We start from the raw sequence: 25,669 nt of genomic DNA, 5'->3' as shown, positions 1-25,669 counted from the left end.
AGCGACTTGTTCGCTGAAACATAGGAGAGGTGATGCCGCGGGTAAAATGGAAAGGAGAAGGGAACATTGGGAGGGGGGGGGGGGGGGGGGGGGGGGGGGGGGGAGCTGACTGCTTGTTTGGATGACTCAACTTTTCCGCGGCAGTGCACTGTCACATATCTGGCCCAGAGCCGTATGTTCCCTTGATCTGGCCACAAGGTGGTATGGATGAGGAGGAAAAGAAAAGAGGGGGAGTTGTTGCATGGTGTCTTCGGAGTGCTTCGGAGGTGCAAAGGGGCGAAGAGACCATCATGTTCCGATCGGGACTTCTTTGTCTCGCTGCCGCCGCACGCCTGTCATCCGCGACCGTCGAATGCGGGCGTTTCGAAACCACCCAGAAGCCGGCCGACTGAAAAAGTTCGGAATGTGCGGCGATTGTGATCTCAGCGTACGCTTACAACGAAGGACAGACAGCTAGCGGCAAGAAGCAGTAAAGAAAGGGGGCAAGGAGGTTTGAACGGTATGCAAGCGCGTTCTTGAAACGAGTGCCACTCGTTTTTTTTTATTGGTTTTTGACTTGCTTCTCTCTCAGATATACCTGTGTGTGTGTGTGTGTGTGTGTGTGTGTGTGTGTGTGTGTGTGTGTGTGTGTGTGTGTGTGTGTGTGTGTGTGTGTGTGTGTGTGTGTGTGTGTGTGTGTGTGTGTGCGCGCGTGCGCGCGCGTGCGTGCGTGCGTGTAGACCCATGCTCGGTGGTTTACTATACGTGCCAGCGACCGCACGGCGATAAGCGAATACGTGGCACTTTCACGGCGGACTCTGCCGATAAACGTGCCGTCTCCCTCTCTCGCGGCATCGCCCTTGTCAGGGGAATTCCTCTCGAGGATCGCACTGCGGAATTTCCTTTCTAGCGAGCCTTTCCGATCGTTAGTTCGTTATTGCAACAGTAAGACATCGGCGTTTGCTCAGAACTACAGAGCTATCGTATCTTCTGACTCCTTTTAAGCTCAGAATTCGCTGGATAATAAAGCCCGCGTGTGCGTGCTGATAACAGTAGGCGAAAGATGACGCCACAAGCGCCGTTTAACCGAGATTACTTTGTGCTGCTTAGCGTAACTTCAAATACGAAGACTCTGACGGCTGGTAAACATTGTCTGCGGCGAAAGCGCCCAAATCAACGAAATAAACTTTTGAGTTCGCCAGGACAGTTTCAAAATAGCTTGCAAATGTTGTTTATTCGTTTTCCCCGTGCTACTGATAGTGATAGCGACGTGATGAAAGAACACAATCCTTAAATTACTTCCCTAATTTTCTTTTAGGAATAGTGAGGCTGCATTTTTTTTTTCCTAAAAAGCGCAGAGATACCAATCAGAAAAGATGCGGAACCTTGAGTGGACACTGGCCTCCACTTCGGGTGTGGAATGCGTGCTACTCTCGGCCCAGCGTCCTCTGCCTTATCGCAGATTCTCTTTGCACGTGGTCGCTCGTCTACTTAAGCCTCAACCGAGAAGAAGAAAAAGGAAAACGGAAATATCGGTCGACTCTTAGGAAGAAAACACTCGACACAATGTCCGAATAGGCGTGTTGTCTCTATATCACTTGTCGCAGCGATAGATTTCAGGCTCTTGAAGTACACGGAAATGCGAAGATTTAAGAAAGGGCGGCACTCTTGAGCTCCTGCGAAAGGTTATGGGCAGAAACCCAGGGGGCAGCACTCGCGGCGAACAGGCAGCGCCGGATGATTTTTGTAGTGGCCGACGCGGGCGCCTGGGCAGGGCGCGCGCTTGAAAGAGGCGGTCGTGGGAATGAAATCAGGGTCTGCGCAGCGAAAGGGTAGCAGTTTCGGTCAGCTGGAGTGATGTAGTGAAGCATAAACAATGCGGGAGCCACATGACACAAGATAGAGAGACAGCGACAAGCCCTCGCTACCCGCTAGGCGTTTATTTCTATGCTGCAACAGGAAGAACGGAAGACTACAGAAGGAGAAGTGTGCGCAGTTGAAAAAGGCCGAGCAAAAAACGAAGGGGGGGGGGGGGGGGGGGGCACATAAGGCGCGGCCCACTGGGCGCGCCTTATGTGTCCTCTCTCGCGAAAAACGCTTCAGGGAAAATCTGGACGCGGCAAATCCGGGCACGATTGCCAGCTCCCAGTATTCGTTGTACAGCAGCGATCCAAACTTAGCGTCACTTTGCTTCGCAAAGCTTATTCAAGAACATGAAAAATATTTTATCAGGCGAATGAAAATGTGTGCAATCCAGCAACCTAGCGACTGCAACCTAGAAATTCATTTGTGACCATATAATGCCGCGAATCGAAAGAACGAACGGCGAATGCGACCCACGCGCAGCAGATCCGCCGCAGCTCCACGGGCCACTTCAAAAATCTCCTTCCTGCCGCGAGGGCCGCTCGCATCGCGAGTTACATGGTGAGGGTAGTTATTTTTGAAACGAAAGCTTCAAATACGGCAGGTATTTCTTTCTCTTCTGCCTCCTTCTCGGCTCGTTGTGAGTGCTGTTGATGACCACCGCTGTGTTGGTGGCTCAGCGACACATTGCGGCGCGGAGATGAGAACTTCCCTTGTAGACTGCACACATTTATTTACAGCAGTATTTTACAACAATGTCGTCATATGCAACATAATGACATAAAAGCTTAACTGTAAATGGGTGGATGATCGGAGGTCAGAGGCTAGCAGAACCAGGCCTTGGTCTTCGCTACACTTTAGGCCGGAGTCTCTGGAGACCTCCGTCAGCCTAGCCTCTCTCCTCGGACAACCCGTCTCAACTCGACTGTCGTCCGAACCATGCTCCCATCCGAGCCCCACTGTCCAAACGCTCGCTTCCTTTACCGTTTCCAAAATCCAGTATAGTCTGTAGGCGCACACACACACACACACACACACACACACACACACACACACACACACACACACACACACACACACACACACACACACACACACACACACACACACACACACACACACACACACACACACACACACACACACACACACACACACACACACACACACACACACACACACACACACACACACACACACACACACACACACACACACACACACACACACACACACACACACACACACACACACACACACACACACACACACACACACCAATCAACGACAGGAAAATTTGTGGCCTACATGCAGTGCTTTAAAATTGGCTGGCCAATCACTGTGCCACATATGCCCCTCTCTAACGCATATTACAGTAAAACAACGCAAAACATACACAAAGCAGTGAGTGGCTGCGCATGCAACCACACACATCACCAATTTACACTCTCTCCAAAACCAATACTGCGCCCGGTTTCGAGCCGTCACGTATCCCCGGCGGACGCCGTCTTTGACCTTGAGCCGCAGCTGCGTCGACACCTGAACCGTGCCGTATTTTTCCCGGGAAGGGCACTGAACATCGATAGCAAAGAAGCCTTACTGTGGAGCTCGGACCTCGAGTCCCAGCAGAAACTCACCCGAGTGGCCCAGGGACATCCCGGCCAGGCTGTGCTCCCTCCTGGCATCATCGGCCTGTGGCCGAGGACGTTGGGCGCGCACCTTTTCGGTTGGACAATAAAAGTTTGTTCTCTCCCTGGATCCGCCCAACTACGACGTTGTTCTTTTCTTCTTCTTTCCGGAGCTTGGCACGAGTTTCGAACACGATTCGTGTTTGGGTTTTAACCGTGCTAGGCCGCGCTTTTGCGCTATCATCATTATTATCGTCATGACGTCATCAGAACAATAAAATTGTCTCCACCTGATACCTGGTATCGAACCTCCATCCCTTAGACCCCCAGCCGAGCGCTTTAACCAACTGCGCCACGCCCGGGATCGTGAAACGCAGATCACAATTCTTGTCTACCGTGAAGAAGATAGTAGCGATGACAATAACGCTGCAAGTAGTCATAATGACAATGACGGCATCAGCAATGATAATGATGGTGCATTTAGTTTAAAATGATAATGAGAGGAAACGTGATGCACCGCGTGCACGAGCAACGCTTAGGCTTTCGCATTTCTGCTGTGTTGATTCCACAGTGCTGTCAGAATTTTTAACCCTTAGGTCCCGTCAGGGACCTTCAAGGGACCTAAAAACAAAACGGGAAGTGTTGGCAAGAACCACCCGGTAATACAGCTATCAATAAGCACTTCTCAGGACAAGGTACAAGAGAGTGTTGTGACATGGAGTGAATGACTTTTTCGCAGGCCAAGTTCATGCAGTGCTGTTGCCTTATCTGTGCGTTTTCATAAGTTAGTCTGGTGTCCATTTTCCTGCTCTATTTATGTGGGTTTCGTAATTGAAGATTTTCCAAGTCTGCATTTGATGCATTAGGACATAAGAATGAGACAAAGAAACGCCTACGATGTAATTCATAAGAGAAACGGGCCGGATGCAGCGTTCTGGGTTGTTAACATAAACATGGCGTCTAACAAGACCCTAAACAACGTTAAAACGGTCTGTGCTATGCGCACCGCACGCTTGTTTTCTCACTAGTGTTTAGCGGGAAATTCTGCGTTTGGGGAGGGGGATGCAAACGACCGCCGCAGAGACGGTTCATTCATGGAGACCTCCGCTGAGACATGCAGCGGCGGCATTTATTCCGTGCCTGATAAGGAGGGCACCAAAGGGAGCATCAATCACGCGCGGACAAGACGCTTGTCCTTTCGCCGCTGAATCACTGCCGACAGAGGGAACCCGCCCAACAGACACTGCAACCGCAGAGGAGATGAAAAGGTACCGACGGCGGAGGTGACTCAACGAACCGTTGGAAGGCGTCCGCCCTTTTACCCCACTGGAAACCGCCTTTGAGAACCGCTAAAAATTACACGTACAGACAAGCTGCGTTTCCTACTCGGTTACCTCTTTGGCGGTGAAAGTTGTGCCGATGGACAGTGTCTTCTTTGCTTCCTACTGCAGTGAGGAGCTCGCTAACTTGGTTACGTGAGCACTTATAAAGTTCGAGCTTGTACTTAAGTCACCGCACTGTTGTGTATGTACTGCTGTCGGTGGGTGGCTAGTGAAGTTTCCATCCGGCGCTTTCTCTCTCCCAAACCTCTCTCCGAGAAGGACCGGCCACGCGTTTGCATATCGCCGGTGTCGGCGGTAGTCGTGTGAGAGCGGCACCGCTTCCGCAGTAGGAATAGTAGCGCCGGCTACTTTAACCCCGTATAGGCGCGCAAAAATGGGTGGCCAGTCGAGGGGGCGGGCAGCTTCCGATACGCCGGGACACAAAAGCGCCGTGACGCTGTGTACATACCTGCAGAGAGGTGCACCGGACGAAGTCCCTTCCGTTGCTCGGCTGCCATCAATTACGGGGCAGAAAACGAGAAGGTGAACTGGGTGAGGCAAGGAAATACCATCCCGATGTCCGGGTCCGCGTGTCTGCATGCCCCCTCCCCTCTTAATTTTTCTCGAAACCACCGCCACCTTATCACTCTCTCCCGCACCGGGTTAGACGGCCGGCCAAAACTGATGCCTGCCCCCTTGCCCGCCGTGACGACATGGGGCAGTGTACGTAAAGACCGTCGGCGGCACTCTTGTTGGAGACGTGTCGGGTGTCAGTATGGTCTGCTTTGACTTGCCCGGCCCCTCGTCGAGTTGTGCATTGATCGGCCACCGAGCTCACGTGGTCCTTTGACCGTAGGGGCCGCAGTCGTCACAATTTTCGGGTGCCCCAACGGCGAGTGGCCTGTCCGATGCTCGCCGATCAGGCGTATACCGTGGGAGATGGAAGCGCTGTTCGTCAGGCTCAGGATTTTGCGGACCTTCCTTCAGCAGCGGTACCGCATCGTTGGAGCTGCGGACGCCTGGGCTTGGAAGGTATTTGCTTAGTCTTGAAGCAGACATTTAGACTCCAAACATGTCTCCCGTATCAAGTTATTTATCGTTTATACTGACGATGGTAGAATTGAATAACTTGGTGGTTCTTTGATCTTTCTTGATCTCTTTCTGCGAAGATTGATATTTAAGCAAGTTGAGCACGAAATTAAGTACTTAACAACACATAGCACGCATTTATCGAAATAGCTGGATCTAAGTGTTAGTTCTGCTAATTATAGAAGAAGGCATACAGATATAAAGACGGACAACGAGTTTACTGTACGCACAATGCATGCATCTGTTACACGCACCTTCGAACGTCGTCCTGCTCATCGCTGGACCGTAAACCATACGTTCCTTCAGTTCTCCACTCGATCAATCGCGTGTTTCCTCTGCATGCCTCCGTTGAAACGCGGTCACCTGCGCGTACGTCAGCTTCTCGGGTGCCCCGGTCCGAAGCCGGCCACGAATCCAGCTTTCTGTGCACGCTTGTGTTGGTCGTAAATCATCGCACGAAAGATGTCATCAAGCATTGAATCCCAGAAAAGCATAAGGGAATGTGTGTGTGATTTATCAGTGGGAATTTAGTTCCGTAATAATAACGATAACTGATTAATATATGCAAAACAAGTATACGTGCCGCCAATGAGGTTCGAGCCTACAACCTACGCATGTCGCTCAGTGTTACAGCCTAACACCGAATATAACACCAAGCATGACCTAGCATGTCTCCACTGATCTTATAGAGCTTGACATGCACAAGACCATTAGCGTCTTGCTGTCAAACATAACAGGAAATATGAGAATCAGACTTACGTTCTCTTATTCATGTGTTCTTCCGGGTATAATTGCAGATCTAGAATTGTAGTCGCATGGGTCGGGAGTTTGTATATGCGATTACTTGGTACAATATGCCCTACAAATCCTACGCTGCACTAGATCTCGCTCGCTTTCTTCATCCAGTCACGTGGCTTAACACGATGAACGTGGTGCGTTTATAGTATTCCTTCTATATCGCAACGATAAAAAAAAAAAAAAAAAACCTAGCCGTTGCATCTTATTTGACGATAACTGCGGCCATCTATTTAAGGAGTGTATAAACAGCGAATAATGAGCACAAACTTCGTTTATGATACAGAATGACCTTGGGTAACATCTGTCCTTTCCATTTCGGTTACGTTTTTATGGGACCTCGAATTCCAGGAGTAGGTGTTTCTTCCAGTCTCGAATGACGTCACTAATGGAACAGCCCTTGACAGGTAGGTCTCCTTGAGCTCATGTTGGCTGCACTCACGAGTCACGGTCCACAGCATTCGTCATAGCCATAACGGCACTGGTTAAGCACTTCATTCCGCGATGGCCCATTGTACGGCATTGGGTTCCCGCACAGTACTACGTGTCCTATGCACACGGCGGCCACAGCAACAATATGCGCGGGCGTGAAAGAAAGTAGAGCTCTCTCGCTCTCCCTGATGGATGGCGCGTGCTGGCGTGGAATATGGGTCAGTGGAACTTGCTCAGCGACGGAAATCGCCACTCTTTAAAGCGGCCTGCGTGGGGGTCGCGTTGGCGCCTTCTCCATCTACGTGTGTAGTACAATGCGATCGTTGTTCGCGAAATGGCCTGCTTTATCTCGAGTTCTTTTTTTTTCTTCTTCTTCTTTCGTGCCGCGGCCCCTCCAAGCGTGCGCTTTCTCTCGGTCTCTTTTTTGCGCCTCATTCGGCGTGGTCGTTCAGTTGCTGCATAACGTCGCGTTTCAGCGTGCAGTGCTGAATAGAAGGGTCCCTCTCGGCACGTAGTTCTTAATACGCACTCAGGGCGCTTCTTTTTGTTGGCTCTTTTGACGGGATTATGTTTCTTAATCGCGCCTCTACTGCCACGGAGAGCGAGCGTCCAGTGCTAGCCCTACTGTGCTCGTAGTATACATATAATAGTCTCTGTGTCTATCCCATTCCTTCTTGCTGCTGTGCGTCTGGTTAATGCCCATTGAAGCGCGATGCTATTAATCGAGACAGCCATTTTTGTTTTCTTTTTGTGCGTGAGAAGGCTAGGTCTACGACATTAAAGAGTCAGTTATTTGTCGGAATGTGCCGTTCCAGGCGAGCATACCGACCTAAGTTTGCCAGCATTTTCGGTCCAGTATGCTTCAGCACATATACTGCATAAAATGTAGGCAGCGGTTTTCATACATTACAGACCTTAATGTTTGTCATCTTCCACTACTGAAAGCTCTGAGCATTAAACCTCTATGCCATCATACGGATATGACAGTGGTGCTTGTGCAGAACTTCACGTTTTCAAGCTGCCAACTTTATGCTACTCACTACCGTGGCTAATACTCTCGAAATAAAAGTTCAACTAACATTCCGCAAATTCCCCGAATAAAAAAAAAATAACGGTTAACATGCGCGAGCAATTTTTAATATCAGACATGCAAGTAGATTTATGGGTCAGTGTTCGAGGAACAATTTGGGGGGCTGCCGTTAGCAAAATTTTGTACTTTTTTTTTTTTTTTGTGGTTTAGAATAGTTCAAACGGCCTCCAGCGTGGTCTTCCTGTTTAAAATTTCTCGCTTTCATTTCTTACGAAGGTGGGGAGGCTAGCTAGCGCTGTATTTCGAAGCAACACATCGTATAACATCGTTTTTTTCTCGCCGGTGTAGAGCTGAAAACGTTCCTGTCTCTGTCGAGCGTGTTCACTTCGCGATGAAACCAAGGCTGTCGTTGGTAGCCTACTTAACTTGCGCAAGGAGGCGTCCTGTAACATACGCCGTCCGCTAGTCACTGGTCTCATCCTTCTAAAGATCACCTCACTTTCAGGGAATGCTGAAGCAGAGCCGCATTGGTTGCGCCTCTCCGCCATTTCTAGGCGACATTCCATGCTCGGGCGCCTGCGTGATTCGTGCGTCACTGTCATCGCGGCGCGGACGTGTAAAAGAAAGCTAGCACGACACAGATAGCTGCGGGCGAGCAACAGCAGCCGGTTCATTCAGTGCCTCTGTTATCCACCATGAGAGCTATGCAGCGATGACGCACCACTGCAGCAACTGGCGGTGCTCGTGCGCGCAGGCGCTAGCTGACGGGATAGAAAAGCACGCGAGCTGTCACGTCGAGACAACGGGACCACAACAGAGCGTGCCGGCAGGCATTCTCACGACCTGCCGCCCCTCAACAACCCGCTTCCCTCGCGTCTTGGCCGTTCATCGGCGGCGGGCCGTTTCCGAATTCCGGGCGGGCCGAAGCGTGAGTCCTCACCAGGTGAGTCAGGTGCGTGCCGGCCGGCGAAAAGCTCCGGGCGACGCCGGCCTTGTCCCTCCCACTTGCCGCGACAAAAGGAGAGAATGAGAGAGAAAGAAACTGGGGAGGGGCGAAGACCGACGGCGGCAAAAAGCACGTGTGTTCTCCGGTGCCGTCAACCAGAGCAGTCGCGGTGGCAGTTACAGTAGCGCTAGCAGCAGTGGTGCCATTGCGCTGGCGTTGACGTGTTTTCTCGACGCCTTCGCGTCGATCGGTGTGGAGGGGGAAACCACAAACCTGCGACGGTCCCCTGTTCTTCGCGCCGTTTAAGTTGATGCCGCTACGTGATTGTGCCGGAGTTTAACGGTTTTTGAACAAGTGTTCGCCACCGTGTTTACGTGAACGCTAGGATGCGCTCTTCGTACCGCGTGCGCTCCGATGCGGCTTCCACGCTGATCGACGACCTTCCGCCGACACTGCGCAACTTCTTCTGCCAGGTGAGAGGACGAGTTGTCACCATGGCATTGCTCACGCGCGCAGCCAATGTTTGGTTCGCAGTAGCGAGAGGTACTGTTCGTGTGTTGGTCAGGAAACTTTGGATCGTAGGCTCGGAAGCCGAAAGTAATGAGTGGCCGTATGGATTCCTGTCAAGGCTCGTCGCCTGATGTGGATGACATATGCGTGTCGTAACCAAGAGTAGGTCAGGAATAATTTTTCAGACAGCGCAGGTTCCTTTTGATGATTCGTGGGCATGAATTGAAACATCCGCACAGTCATTTCGTAGAATTTCAAGCTGAGCTTGAATGGGCTGCCTTATCGTGCAAACTGAACTATTCTTTTTTCGGTGAGAATAACCAGACACATTTACGGCACCATTCTGGAGTTCGCTCTGTCCTGTGACTTGATGTGCAGACTTGCCTGTACCGCTACTGCCCTGCCAGGGTGAAAACACGAACATCAGTTGGTACTCCGGCGGCTTTTCGTTTATTTGGGTCAAGTCTGTAGTTTGTCAAGGCCCCTGACGATACGCTCATTTTTGAGTGGTTGTCTTGGCTTGACGGATTAACGAAAGATCATTAGTGTCATGTTGACGAAACTGACTCGGAACTTGTTAAATTCTCCGCCAGGTTACTTTAAACCTTCATGCCTGAGAACTCGATCATACCTCGCATGGCGCTCAATGCATGTCATGTTATCGGTACAGCCGCTTTACTAATGCAGTCCTTGAAAGATGAATAAATGCTACTGCTATGAAGAAGTATGGCCATTTCGCGCGTCTTGTTTGTCCCTCCTTTCCGAGACATAGCGGTATCGGTGCTCCTATTGGATCGTCAATTGCACTTTATTATCACGGCATTGAATGCTGCAATTCGTTGAACGGCAACATTTCTTGTAGTAAACCATATTTTTAGCGTTTCCGCAGAAACTTCCCTTTTATTTTATATTATTTTAATTGCAGCGGATGTTTCGTGCGCAGTATGACGTCGAAAACGTATGAGTCGACATTTCCGCTCTTTACTCGCAGGCAGTGGACATATTCCATTTTTTTTTTCTTCCAGAAAGTAAACATCGGCGCTTTTTTCACATACTGCATAACGTTGCAGTATTGCGTGTAACTGAGCTATCTGCACTATTCAGTTAAAGATTATCTGGCGTCATAAATGCACAACACGTGCACTATAAAAGAGACGAAGGATCGGCGTCGTGGTTCGAAATCTTTCTTAAAATCAGAGCAATGCGACGTAATAACGAGAATCCCTTAGGGTAAATTCAGGGCGTTAATACGCATGCTCGGAATACTGCCATGAAAGGAGTGCGAAATTCATCCCCTAACCGATAGGGTGCAGCTGAAAACTTTTTTTACCGTCGAAGGGGTGAAGATACGCACGGGGTCGGGCTTTTCGGGAGGTTCAACCGCGTTTTGAATTCCTCAAATTCGTTTTCATCATTGCATTCGCGCGGCAGCGGATTAACTATAACACGAAGACAAAGTAACGCGGTGGGAAGACAAGGGTCATATTTGACGTTCCTCATTTTCACTCGGGGCAGCCTTCAGTTCTTGAAAAGGAGAAGACAAGCTGTCGAAATCAACAAATGGCATGCATCTTCTGAGGCGGTTCCTGCGAATATCAGTCGAAACTTTGACTCTTTGCCAAGGCGAGCTTTCCCGGAGTGAGGGGAAACAAGCCTAACACCGCTCATTTCATGTGTCAATGATGGTCATTACTCTGTATCAACTTAAAAGCAATGGTTTTCCACACTCGCCCGCATTCCAAAATGTTTCGTTCACTCGGTTGTGGTATGGGATAAAACGAAGCAGCGATTACCGGTTGCCATGACGTCACAGCTAAATCTGCAATGGGGTGAGCATGGAGCTGTGGTCGACGCCACTGGTTGCAGGGTTTTGCTTCGAGGTACATTTGGTGCTTCTTTCTTCAACTGTATCCGAATATATCAAATAGCGACAACCGCCTTCAACTCTGCATCGACAAGTTCACGGAACGAGTGACACATTGAAATTTTTTTCCCTCACTGTTAATTTCTAAATCGTCGCTAAGGTACTTTCACCTATCATGGCCTCGTTTATACATTGGTTGTGAAGTACGCAAAACTATGACGCCACCTATATAGCAGATGATGCGCCATTGGACGAGAGATGGCAACTTGGTCAGCATGCAGTTTCTGGTCGCGCTTCTTGGATTACCATCTCGTTACGAAGGCGCCATATTTATTCCGCAGCTTTCCCCAAGTATGCACCTGTGGCACATTGTTTGCCAGTGAATAAATGAATCTGTGGGGCCACCGTACAGCGAAATACGTTGTGCTCTCGCGCAATGGACGCTGTTCGAGCTTACATCGTTTCCAGAGGATCCTTGGAGCAGGCCTTTCTCCCTCTTTCGCGGAGTTTTCTAACAAGTTCGGGAACGTGATAGCATGACAAGCATGCGTTGGAATGAGGAAAAATTCCCACCGGCGTGTCGACTTCGGGCATTAACGTTTGCGGCCAAGTCTCTGGCCTCGTGCGCGACTCTTGATAAATGGTTCGCACACTGACAGCCTTGTTTGCAGGTTTAATCTATACTTACCGTCTTGGAGACAGCCGGCGCATGCAGGCCATTCCCACCGCATCGTCAGCGTTGTTTTTGTTTTCGCGTGGTTTTATGTACTGAGTCGAAAAAAAGCGGTTTGACGTGACTCAACCTAGAGGCAAAATTGGAATTGCCGTTTATTTATTTATACTAAAAGAAAGGGGAAGTCAATGCAAAAGACGGCAGGGCCTCCCTAATAGACAGCAGCACACACCTCTGATTGCATATAAAACATGAATGCAACACACACATTTACGAAGCATAAACGATATACTGAAAGGAGTAGTGACACATGCACTCATTTGTACATAGAAATCAACCGATGACATGCTCGGTAAATTTTTCATAATTCATGCCTGGCAATGTATAATACAAAGACAAAATCAAGGTTGCATATTGAGAGAAGTGGACTGCAGCGACTAGTAGCCATCAAACAGCACAGGAATATATCGTTTTTACGTTCTTTTTGAATACCTTTAGCGGTGCTGAAAATTCTATACATTTGATGTTTTGTTGATAAGAGATGGCACTCGAAAAGTTAATTTCTGTTTTCCATAGTTAGTCTGACTGATTCGTGACCTCAGATCGTACGTTACGGCAGGTCTATCGGGTAGCGCATTGCACGGCGCTAAACCGCGGAATCCTCGCAGCTCTAATTTCGCACAGAATAGCATTTTGTCGTTAGAATATTTAACACCAAATTTGTTTGCCTGATTCGATCAGAAGTCTGATGTTTCCATCGTGCGGCGGCGATATAGTTGCCCCGCCAGTAGCTAGGGCGCTGTTCTCAAGGATGCGGGATCGACCCGTGTGCGATGTCAGTGCACAGAACTCCAGGCGATCGAAATTTTCGGTGCCCTTCATTACGCCATAGCCCAAGTCGCTTAGGGACGATAAACCCCACAAAGCAAACCAAACCATTTTACGGTAGATGTACTACACGAGATGAAAGTAATAAATTTGATGTGCGGGTAAAATGGCGTTCTTTTTAAACAAATTCTGCACTATGTCGTAATAGCCCTCAATAGGCTTCCTTTTGGAGCACAAGCGACCTCCAGTCAGACCTCAATTTGGTGTCAGACTGGTGCAATGCATGGAATATGGAATTAAACATTAATAAATGTAAAGCTTTGCGTGTTCCCGTGCATCTAACGCTCTTCCTTCATATTATCTTAATGGCACTCCTCTTGACTGGGTAAAAACATACAAGTACCTAGGTATTCATATCACTCAAAATTTAACGTGGTCTATTCATATTGACTACGTTATTAATAACGCTAACCGCATGTTAGGATACCTACGTCGGAATTTTTCTGCCGCTCCCTCATCTCTTAAGCTTTTACTGTATAAAACACTTATACGTCCTAAACTTGAATACGCATCATCAATATGGGACCCTACACATGAAAACCTCATATATTCCTTGGAACTAGTCCAAAATAATTCCGTCCGCTTCATTGTTTCAAATTACAATCGTACGGCAAGCATCACAGCCATGAAATCTAACGTTTCACTCCCACCGTTACAATCTCGCCGTAAAATTGGTCGCCTGACGCTATTTCACAAGCTATATCATCACGTTGCGCTTCACGACTGTTTCATATCACCCCCAGAATACATTTCACATCGCATCGATCACCGCCACAAGGTTGGCATCCGAACATGCCACACCAAATCTTCTTTTCAGTCATATCCTCCCCGCACATCTGTGGAATGGAACCGCCTTCCCCCCGATATTGCAGCCATTTCAGATAACAAAACCTTTCACGACGCAATAGCTAACAATGTTTACTCTGAAGGAATTTGATAATATGTTATATCTGTTTCCACTGTGTTGTGTACATTGATTTTATGTTATTTACGCTTTGTGAATGTTGTTTGTTTTATTCTGGAGGAATTTTATTTTGTACTACTTGTTTTCGCTGTATTATATTCATTGTTCTGTATCATAATTAACCCACTCCCGCCTTTGGCCCTGAGGGTACAATAAATAAATAAATAAATAAATAAATAAATAAATAAATAAATAAATAAATAAATAAATAAATAAATAAATAAATAAATAAATAAATAAATAAATAAATAAATAATAACATTTCTAGAGGTAGTGGTTCCCCATACAAGAATAATATGTTAGTTTAGAATAAAAAAAGAGCATAATACATAGCGGATACTAAGGTTGTGATTTTGTAGAGCCATCCGACAGTTCTACTCGTCTTTTACCAAATTTCAAGTATCCGCATTTCATGAAATGCATGTTTTGACGCGACAGTTTTAAAGGTATATTCTTGGTATATTCCTGGGACGCCAGGAGCGGTGCGTTTTTAGCGGTGACAAAGCGGTCACGGGAAAATTCCGAACAGGGCTTTGGTGACGGGCTGTTTTCAATCATTCCAGCCACTCAGGTCTATCCCTCGTGACATCAGCTGACGACTGACTGGCCAATAATTCTACGGCGGCCAGGTTGTTTCGTTATTCTTGAGTCGAAAGCTCCCGTGAGATGTCCACCTGGCCAACCTCCATTGCCCCTCTTAACTGCCGGAGTTCGTTACACACAAACGCTCTTCTAGTCATTGCCTCCGAACGTGCTTGGACATTTTTCTTGCCTGTAACGATGCTGGAAGTGTTGACATTTGCTGTCTCCGGTAAAACGAACCCGTATATGATTGAATAAGTATAGTGCTGGGGAAGAGAGTGGGAGCTTAGAGCCTGCTCATTTCTGCAGATAATGTGCGCCTTGGAAGAATTAAATTTTGGTCATAACGCGGTTACAAAAACAATGAAGTGAAGGATGTCCGAGAGTCAATTACTGTATTGGGACTTGCGTCTTTATTTTTATTCGTGATTCAGTTCTCCGCTGCGATGGCTGCGCCCGTGTGCTGTGCGATGTCAGTGCACATTGAAGAACCCCAGGTGGTCGTAATTTTCGCAGCCCTTTACTATTAATCAGACGAATATTGAATCATTTGATTTATAGCGGTGCGTAATCCTAGTCAACGATGACAGTGAATGCAATCGTTCAGCTTAAGACCGAAGGTAAAGCAGAAGTTAATCATTCAAGTTATAGTCACCCTCAACCGCAACGATGGAAATCTCACGCACGCACGCTCCACCTCTTTTCAAGCAAATTTAATTTCTTCATTTCATTATGAACGAGGCTCCCATACGAGAGCCGAAACGTCTTTGGTGGGCGTTCCTTCTTCACCGCCAAAAGAGCTTTCATCCAACTTCATAAAGGGACAAATGTATTAGCTTCTGTTGTTGTAAAAAGGCTGGCAATCTCGTTGTGCAGATGGCGGACATATCCCCGGAACGGCCGCCGACGCCTCCCAAGAGTGCGTCCAACGACATTAGCAGCAGCGTGGTCGAGCACCTGGCCAAGGCGACGCAGCTGGGCGACAAGATGAACACCGTCTCTTCCTCCTCTTACAGCGCCTCGGAGAAGCACTCTAGCAGCTCCCAGGTGAGCATTATACGAGGAACCAACTAACGCGAGAGAGCTCTCAAGGCGTCAGAGCAGCGTTCTACGGTTCGTTTGTGATTGTGAATACATCAATGGTAGTATAGATTACTCACGTCTTGTATCATTTGGATAATTTCTTCAATAATACTATAGCAGTTCCAGGTGCACTGTCTAATGAACGAAAGTAAATGGTCTATGTGAAGAAATAAAGTTCGTGCACTCTATGAGAACTTTAAAGCTATATTCCGGCTCTCCTGTACACGATTTCCCAACCCGTCTGACGTGCAGGTGACGAAAAGTTCAACGACGTCGTCCTCGTCTAGCTCGGGGTCACTGCTGAACAAAAAGTCGCTGCACCATTCGCTGGCGAGCTCGCAGCAGCAGACGCAGCAGCAGAAGGAAGAACAGCTCTTTCAGCAGGAGAATCGCAGCACCAACTACAGCCGCAGCGTCAGCGTCAGTTCTAGCAGTGACTCCAGGCTGAAAACGATCTCGTCGCAGAGGGGCTTCACCGTCGACTGCGGGGTGCCCGAGGTCTCTGAGGACGGGGTACGGGAGTCGACGCCGTCCGAGGTTCGCTTCGAGCAGAAGCGAGTCACCTCTTCGGCCAAGAGCAAATTGGTGGCCGACGGCGTGACGGCCGAAAAGTCGGCCACCACCAACAAAGAGCTGAAGAGGATTCAAGCGGGGGACATCACGTTCCAGGAAAAGCAGCACTCGCAGGTACGGAGGTCAATGTTATACTTTCGCGGCCATTGGCGGGAGTGTAGTCAGCAAATCCTGCTTACTGGATATGGAAGTGCTTTTCCAGAGTTCATTTGGCTTACGGTTCGAGATTTATAATTAAAGCTCTGCACTGCACTTCAAATCGAGTTTTTCGCATTTATAGTGGTACAATGTACATGTGATAAATTAGATTTGGAGTGCAGTCATAAAAGAAAGGTACATTACAAGCTGAACGCTAGTGTAGTGTATACGACATGGTTTGATTTGACGATTATAGGGTGTACGACGTGTTTTGATTAAAACAATCTTCGGGCTCTTAAAAAGCGCAATTGTGTTGGTCTGGTATGTTACAGGCCATGAAGGCACGCTTGGAAGGCGAGGGATTTTCGGCCGAGAAAATGGCCGCCACGAAGCAAGACCAGAAGCAGCTCAAGATGGGCGATACGTTGCACCAGCAGCAGAAGACCGCCTCGGCATCAGCCGCAAAGATGTCCACGGACGACTACACGGCCGAGCAGATCTCTATGGCCAAGAAGGAAGAGCGACAAATGTACACCCAAGGCATGCTGCAGCAAGAGAAGAGCGCCGCTTCATCTGCCAGCTCTAAAGTTTTCATCAGTTCCAAGGGTGTCTCCAAAACTTCCGCTTCGCATCAGTCTGTCAAGCATATGGACTACAGCAGCGGTGGCAGTTCTTGTGCTTCTCCCATCGTGACGTCGCCGACGCAGGATATGTTCAATAGCGGCCTGCCGCCTCTCCCTTCAAACCAGCGGCTTGCCGTAAGCCAGGGCCTGGTCGAGGAATTGGACGGGCTGCGATCGCCGTTGGCACAGCCGGAGGTTGAGAAGGCTATCTCGCGATTCGCAAGTCGCATGGCCCTGTGCGTGGAGCAACTGAAGTCCGCCGCCGAGGAAGAAGCTCTAGACCTTCTCGGTAACATGTCGGTGATAATTCGCAAAGCGTGGGCTGTCCCTACTTACGGGCACGACCTCGGATTCACAATGTGCAATATCCTCCGGACGAACGGCGGACTGGACGTCATCCTCAAGAACTGCTCGTGCGGCAGCGAGGAGCTGCAGTTCGCCAGCGCTAAGCTCCTTGAACAGTGCTTATCTACCGAGAACAGGTCGTACGTGGTCGAGCACGGGCTCGACGCTGTGGTTGAGGTGGCTTGCGCGTGCAGTTTCAACAACCAGGTTTCCTTCTCTCGAGTGGGCACGGGCATCCTGTGCCACTTGTTCAAGCACTCCGAATCCACGTGCAGCGAGCTGATTCGCCTCGGGGCGCTCAAGTCCATCCTGTACGACTGCCGCACCAGTGATGTGGAAACACTGCGCCACTGCGCATCGGCCCTGGCCAACCTGAGTTTGTACGGCGGGCCCGAGAACCACCAAGCCATGATCAAGCACAAGGCTCCGATGTGGCTGTTCCCGCTGGCCTTCAACGTGGACGACAACATCAAATACTACGCCTGCCTAGCCATCGCGGCGCTTGTGGCCAACAAAGAGATCGAGGCGGCCGTCATGAAGTCGGGCACGCTGGATCTGGTCGAGCCTTTTGTGACCAGCCACCATCCCGAAGAGTTCGCCAAGAGTCACGTGGCTCACGTCCACGGTCAGTCCAAAGACTGGCTGCTTCGCTTTGTTCCCGTGCTGGACAGCAACAGGGAAGAAGCTCGCAGCCTGGCTGCTTTCCATTTCGCCATGGAAGCCGGCATCAAGAAACGCCAAGGGAACACGTCGGTAAGTGAGCACTCGAATACGAAGTGCTTTCGCGTACACCATGCCGTGTGCTGAATCGAGCGTGGCGGCAGCGTTTCGAGAGCTTTTTGTCAAGTGTTTTATTTCGTCATTGCAGGTGTTCGCAGAGATTGGAGCTTTGGAGGCCTTGCGCAAAGTAGCCAGCTCTCCAAACGCCATCGCGTCCAAGTTCGCGGCACAAGCGCTGCAGCTGATCGGCGAAGAGGTGCCGCACAAGCTGTCCCAGCAGGTTCCTCTCTGGACTGTGGAGGACGTGAAGGAGTGGGTCAAGCAGGTGGGGACACCTGTGCCTACTAACAAGTGTGTAAAAGACTTTCCGGGGCCTAAATGTTTACGAAAGGAGTTGAAAGCATGATGCGGATCAGAGTTACTGCGCCGTATCTCCGAGAGCTGATTGGCTTCGCAATATGTTGAAGCAGAGGCATAAGGACACCTGTGGCTTGCGGTCTTTCTGTTGGATATGACTCCTATATCGGTTTGCCCTTCAGGCCATAAAAGCACAGAGTGAGACCATTCACAGCCTTGAGGCGTGAGATATTCCATTTTATAACTGCTAAACTTGTGCACGAATACGAGCTAGCAATCAGTTTTCGATATAGAAGTGGGATGTGCCGGATCGCAGATCGGTTTCACCAACTACGCCTCGGAGTTCGTCAACAGTCGGGTGGACGGCGACCTGCTGCTGCAGCTCGACGAACCCATGCTGAATGAGGACATCGGCATCAAGAACGGCATCCTTCGACGCCGCTTCCTGCGCGAGTTGTCCCAGCTCAAGCGCATGGCCGACTACTCGTCGGTGGACACCACCAACGTCAACCAGATTCTGCAGAGCCTCGGCACCGACTTCAGCCAGTACACGTACCGCATGCTGCAGAGTGGCGTCGACAAGGACTCCCTCAAGCTGCTCAACGACGACCAGCTCTTCAAGGAGTGCGGCATCGACAACTCCATCCACCGATTACGCATTGGACAGGCCATCCGCTGTGAGTCCCAGTTCGGCCTCACGAGGTTCGAATCACGTTTCAATAAAACAAAAACTGTGCAGTGCACGCCAGAAGAATCATCGTCAACGACGCGTTTCTTCACACATTTTATCTTTTATTTATTCAATATTGTCAGCCGCCTTTTGCTGGCCAAGGCATACATCGTTAAAAACTTAGATATAAAACAGAAGAAGCCATCGTAGAACGAGCAATAACACACAAGTTACTTGGAAAAAGTTAGCGCAAACCAAGCGTATAAAGAGGACATTATGCCTCTAAAGAAGACGCGACAGCAGAAAAAAAATCTTGATTTGACAAGCATACCACGTCACGTGGAAGCCCGTTCCACTGGCAAGCTTTCGTTCGGCACTGAGGCACCATGATTGTAGCGTTGTGTCGGGCTAATGTGCGACATTCATGCTTTCTTTGGCGGCGGTGTGGTTCAGGTGTCCACCGTAAGAAAAGCACCTATCCCTCCTCTGTTGTGAAATATTTTATTCGCGGCTTTTTGTTATGACATGAATTGTGAGGAGATGTGCAAAATGCATAGTGAAATTTTAGGCGCGCAAAAGCAATTCCGCAACTATTTCTCCCATCGCCCATAAGTGCAGCTAATGCATATTGGCTGCAAGGTAGAATGCCTAATGCTCTCGCTCAGTCTCTAGACCGCAGCTCCGATATCAGTAGTTCGATCATCGTTGCCCTGTTCGCTTTTTACTGTGCACGCGGAGAGCTTGTCATTCCTGGCCTCCGTGCTGGTTCCTTTCTTTAATAATGCCATTTCGAAACCCCTTTCGAAGCAGTACACCATTTACCGCCTCGTTTCAAGGACATGAGCAGGGGAAAGGTTTTCCTGCGTCTTTTATGCGCTCCCAAGCTGTCTTTGATCAGGCACGGGAATCCGGCTTTGCCACCGAGAAAGTTATTCCCTAAATTGTGGTTCGAAACTATTGTGCCGACGATGGAACGCACATGACGTATGGGCCTCCAGTTTTATTGAGAAATTTTCAGACGGAGTTTGAATAAAAGGCAACGGGGCCCTGTCAGCCGTTCACTGTTAAAGAATGACTGCAAATTATTGTGCTACTCCATGCTTATCTCCCAGGCTGCAGGATAGCATTATTTTCAAAGTAGGGCTTGGGTTCAATTAGGGCGACCCATCCTCTTGACAAAATGTTAGCCGGGTGGAAGGAGAAAGTGACGTCAGGCCTCTTGGCATTCGCACCATTGGGGCAGACGGGGGCCCGGAGCACTTTGCGGCCCACTCGAAACTCGGCTGGCGCAAAATAGCTACGTAATAATAATAAAAAGATTCTAAGAGGGCAAAAAGATAGCACAGGGCCGGTAGCAACCTACCGATTCGTTCTTGGCACTGGGAGACACGTGCTTGCGTGAGACCGTGCGAGCGATGACGTCCATGAGATCGCCCTATTTCACGTTTGGTAAATCGTCGTGTCGTTATTTCCTTATTTATTTTTAGGAGGTTACGAAATGCTAAGAGACATTGAGCCATCTCCCAGCTCAGTTTTGCTGTGGCAAGCTGTGTGTGTGTGGCGTATGTGAAAGTCTGTGTGGCGCTAGCCTCAGCTGCCTGCTTATACCTGCCCGATATGTAGGCTGTGGTAGCTCAGTGACACCTATGAACGTCAGGTGCTAACTAAAACGGATCGCGTGCACAGGGTCTTCGCTCGCAGATGATGTCCATGAATCTATTTATGAGCTGTACCAAATGGCGTCAGCATATCCGGCCGCGCATCGAAGTGACGCATAGGGGAGCTTGTTATGCTGGCAGTACCCACCGAGATGCCGTGCTTCAGTCCTTAGCTTGGGCCATCTCTTATCCTGATGCTGATAAGCTCCTGCAAATGAGCGCCAAGCTAAGGGACTGGTCGCGGATCATCCATTACGCATTCTTCGTCGTCTGATATTATCTTTCTTTTTTCTTTGTTGCTTATTTATCGTGCTGCTTCAGTGGTAGAATGCGGTAACAGTGCAAGTACGGTGCGCTGTAGCAGACGGCACCTGTGCGCCATTTTATTTCGATGTGATGTTGACGGCCACGCTCAGCCGTGTTCGCATATATTTTGGACGGTCCAAGCCGCGCGCTGGATTAGACTGTGCTTTCTGTCCATCCATTTTGCTTTACCTCATAACGCCAAAGTTCATTTTTCAGAAGCAGTACAGGGATGCCACCGGAATGAGGCCGTTGTACTACTTTGGAATAAATGCTCATCACAGCGATTGAGTCTAAAATAAGATTCCTAGAATGAAATTGAGTCTGAAGGTGTAACTAACGTTCCAACATCGGCACCAATCACATAATGTTGGCCCACATTTTACAGAATTTTTTTTTCGTAGGGGAAAGCCGGATTACCGAAGCGTGCTTGAAGTGTCCATGAATGTGCGATTCCTCAGGAGTCATTGAACGAAAGGCTCAGCGGCACAATGGTGCGTGCCTTTTTCATTTGATTAGCTTTCGCTTGCACCACCTCGTTGGACCAGCGCGCACTTCTGAGCTCCGTAAACAAGGCCGCTCTTTAAAACAGTCGCCACCGCCGTGCCAGCCAGCCAGTATGCCCGCATGCCGAGCTCTATTTGGACCGAGGTCCGCGCGCCTCAATCGAAGTGCGCGGGCCCACTGCTCCGTCCCAGCTGCTGCTCCGCGGACTCCCACGAGTGGCACGGGCGTCCCCAGCTAAAAATTGCCACGTGGCGCTTATCTCCGAGGCTAAAGTTGGCTCTGGGCCACTGCTCCGTCATGTCTCCGCACATTCCGAGCACCAGCGCCGCGTCTCTGCGCGCTATTTCGGGATCCGTGCGCATTGCTTACCGATTGTGGCATTTTGCGGAACAGCTGCCACTACCTGTGCCTCCCTCCTTGTCTTCCCCGAGGCTAGGACGTGCCCTGGCTGTTCTAGCCACGCTAAGATGCTGAACTGTCTCGCCATATGTAGGAGCTCCCTACATGGTAGGCCACAAGTGCGCGCGTTTCATCCAAAATGGCAAATGATGGCAAAAATAACACATGCCCAGTTCTACGACTATTGTAATGGAGTGTATTATGGAAGTGCTCTTTGATTACATATCTGTTGCGAAACTTATTTACTCATAAGTTAATACGGACTGCATGCAACTTATTTTCCGCGTCTTCATTTATTTTTTTATTGTTTTACAATAAACGGTTGCAGAACACAGCACAAAAAAAAAAGTTAATTGTGACTTAGCTTTGGTTAACCCTAGTTAAATTGCGAAAGTAACGGCGGAAGCTTTTTTCGCCTGCTACATTATTTCCCTATCACGCCTTGTCAATGTAAGGTGCTACATTATTGGGGACACTTAAGCGCATCATTTAAGGGTATGACGCGAGAGCATAAGCTACCAGCCCACATCAACCAAGCTGCATGGACCTGCCTGCGTGTCGTAGGGATAACGAGAATGCAAACGAGCTGATCCTGAAAGGAGCGACCCTAGTTGGCAGCTGCTGCCTGTGGCATCAATTCGAATCTCAGGGACCGTAGCTACGCCGTAACTGCGGCCACCCGAGGTCTCGCTTTGGCTGTCGTATTGCTTTCGCAATAAAAGACTTGATAAATTGGAAGTTTACTCTGCCTAGCTCGCCGATGTAGCGTCACCTCTTCATCAACCAGCTAGGCCTAGCTGCTTTTGTATCGTGATAAACGCACCAAGAGTGCCACGATCGTGTATGAGCAGTCAGAGAGCGCGACGAGCTTCGACGGTTTAGAGTTCCAGTGACTCTACGACGGTTGCGTGTGTGAGTTAAGTGTGCCGATATAGAGTTGCATGGCGCGCACCTAAACGATGAAAAGGGGTTAGAAGCATAAGCAGATCGTCAAAGAAATAAACACTGGACGACACCTCTATCTGGGCACAGTTTGCGATGTTTGATGGGCTCGTAAAAGGCGCCGCAGAGGAACGTGTGAGCGGCGTGCACGGGTGCCTCCTTACGCTGGGGCAAAACACTGTTTTCTTTTGTTCCCTTCTCTCAACTCCTATTTTTTTATATATATATATATATATTTAGCGAGAGCATTCTGTTTCGGGTGTGTCCGTTGACTTGGCCACTTCGGTCGCGGGAAACAGCAGCAGTCTGCAGGTGACGTCCATGAGAACGTGCCCGAGTCACGTGCGTGGCGGCGCAACACGAAGTGCTCGTAGACACGATGGCAGACGCAAATTGGTCGTGCAGGCGAAACGTGCATGCGAGAGCGCTGAAGGAAGAATGTGAACGAGCCTCTCTCGCAGACACGCGGGAAATGCAGCGCGCCTAGCTGCGTTGCGGGGACATCCTTGATTGCGCGATCAGACCGCGCGACGAATATCGAGCTTATATTGCTTACACCGAAGAGGTGTAAGCAATAAGATCTGTTCGAAAATGACATGATGCGTGTCGTAGCGGAGCACTTGGATGCCTCACACATTTATTTCGGTTAAATGAAAATTTTGTCAATTCCAACTCTGGCTTTGCTCTCGTTGCCATCCGTAATTCGAATTCCGCAGGTTATCGATTTACTTCGAGATCGGATCCTGTTAGGAACTGTACAGGGCAGTATATTCAGGTAATATCTTGGAATCCTCATCATGCAACTTATGGCAAATTCCAATGGACGATCCGGAGCGCTCTTCGAATGCGCGGAGCAAGATAGAGACCTGCCGTCGGGGTCCAATCAGGACTCGGTTCCGAATCTGTATCGCCCGTTAAAACAGCTGTTCGGTTTCGCGTAGCACGAAAACTTGCCGTAAACTTGCTCAAGATCACCGACTGGAATTCGACATTAGTGTTGCTGGTCGTTTACCGCGTTTTTATTTTTTTCCCTTTCATGGTAATCGGATACTGAAGAATGCGCATTGTTCTCCTGTCTGTATTCGCAGGCTTGAACCAGAGCGCGGACGAAGCAGACGAAATCGAACGAAACAAGAGCCTGGACGTGTTTGTCAGCTACCGACGCTCTAACGGATCCCAGCTTGCTAGGTGAGACGCACGCCGCAACTTTTCCTGGTGCTTTTGTTTTACCTTAGAAATAAATAATAAAGAAATTCGCATGATGCCACCATTGCAGTCAGCAGGGGCAAAGTGAGTCAAGGAAGCGGATATGAATGTATTTTATTGTTAAAATCAGGGTCTCCTCTAATTTTTTCTCTTGAAAATAAAAAAAAAATAGTCAAAAGACAAAGAGGAAGACGAGGCGCACACATCGTGTGCTTCGTCTTTTGACTGCTTTTTTTTTTCTTCAAGAACATGTACCAAATGACCCAGGTTTCAACTCCATTCTTACAATGCCAGCCGATTCGCCCGCTTCGCAAAATCGCCCGCTTCGCAATGGGAGCCGTTGGTACGCATCACTTTATTCAGTTGCCGCGATGCGGGTGTAACTAGGTTGGATCCCGTTGTTATAAAACTATATAGGTAGGACTGCCCAACGTTTACAGGTCGTTTAAATGCCTGCGTCATGCTCGCGTCCGAGAGGGCGGCACTGGCGTTCTGGATATCGCTTGCTCTCTCTCTCATACGCCGCACGTCTGCCAGATTCTTGCTTCATACCCTTTCTAGTGTAGCTCTCGCTTCATCCATGGCGCGGCGCTTTTTCGATCACCAATCTGGAGCAGCATCATTGTTCGTCGTTTGCAGAGGTGGCTGCGGCGTTCGCTTCGGTTTGGTTTGGGTTGGTGGGGTTTAACGTCCCAAAGCAACTCAGGCTATAAGAGACGCCGTAGTGGAGGACTCCGGAAATTTCGACCACCCGTGCTTTTTTAACGTGCACTGACATCGCTTACCACATGAGGGGGTGGCAATACTAGGGGCGTTGTTTGTGCTGTTCTCGACGCTTATTGAATCTGTTCTTTGTAAGACTGAAAAGTCTAGAGGGCACTTTGGACCACTAAAGTGGGATGAGGCGAAAGTCATTATAGCGCGGTGGATCGTAGCCCTCCACTACGGCACCTCTATTTCTCCATCTTCTTTCACTTCCACCTTCTTTCCTTCCTTTACGGCGTGGTGCATGTGTCCGCGGAGAATTGACGTATACTGCCACCTTTTCTATCCTGTAAATCAATTTGAAGTGCTGCTGATGCTTGCTGTACTAATGCCTCCTAGACATCTGGGTCTGTTTTTGTTTGCTGTGTGGTGCGGCGTTCGAGGAAGCTCCAAATAAAATGCGCCGCACGGACGCCTGGATCGGACGCTCGGCAGGGTCGGCTTCGTCTATGCATGAATCGCCTGGTGACGTCATGACCAGTCGTGACGGTACATGGCGCGCCCCTTGTCGAACACAACCCGCATTCCATTGAACGCATCGAAGTTCACCGGTGTTCTATAATTCGTTTACAGGAAATTAAAGGCGCAGTATCTGTCACTCGCGGAATCCCGCTATCCTCGCGGTAGACAAGGGGAATTATGATGAACGTTGCACGTAACTTTGTTGACCGGCAAAAAGAAAAATAAATAAATAAATAAATTCCGGGGCGGGGCGCAGTTGGCAAAGCGCTCGGCTAGTGATCCAAAGGGATGGTGGCTTGATTCCTGGTGGAGACGAGGTTTATTATTTATTTTTTACTCTCCTCGAAAGCGTG

General features: G+C 49.2%; 2 protein-coding genes across 7 annotated transcripts in view; one reads left to right on the top strand and one right to left on the bottom strand.

Moving 5' to 3' along the window:
• LOC146197758 (dCTP pyrophosphatase 1-like) overlaps positions 1-25,669 on the bottom strand; it is an 80,255-nt gene that overhangs the window by 9,075 nt on the left and 45,511 nt on the right. The window lies entirely within an intron of this gene.
• The window catches only part of Sarm (sterile alpha and armadillo motif), a 168,569-nt gene that overhangs the window by 134,704 nt on the left and 8,196 nt on the right, over positions 1-25,669 (top strand). For 3 of the 6 annotated variants that reach the window (XM_084599668.1, XM_084599671.1, XM_084599670.1), the window contains 6 exons: positions 15,442-15,612; positions 15,901-16,335; positions 16,692-18,080; positions 18,196-18,372; positions 18,721-19,081; positions 23,972-24,071. In XM_084599668.1, the coding sequence (XP_084455794.1) occupies positions 15,442-15,612; positions 15,901-16,335; positions 16,692-18,080; positions 18,196-18,372; positions 18,721-19,081; positions 23,972-24,071 (2,633 nt within the window). Of the gene's footprint in view, positions 1-8,807; positions 9,091-9,215; positions 9,558-15,441; positions 15,613-15,900; positions 16,336-16,691; positions 18,081-18,195; positions 18,373-18,720; positions 19,082-23,971; positions 24,072-25,669 lie in introns of those variants that run through there. The other 3 variants (XM_084599666.1, XM_084599667.1, XM_084599669.1) reach the window with 3 other exon arrangements.

This window comes from Amblyomma maculatum, chromosome 3 (assembly GCF_055883805.1).
Source record: "Amblyomma maculatum isolate TAMU_Amacu chromosome 3, ASM5588380v1, whole genome shotgun sequence".
Lineage (NCBI taxonomy): Eukaryota > Metazoa > Arthropoda > Arachnida > Ixodida > Ixodidae > Amblyomma > Amblyomma maculatum.
Note: the sequence above shows the minus strand (reverse complement) of the source record. Positions and strands in the feature narration are given on the sequence as shown.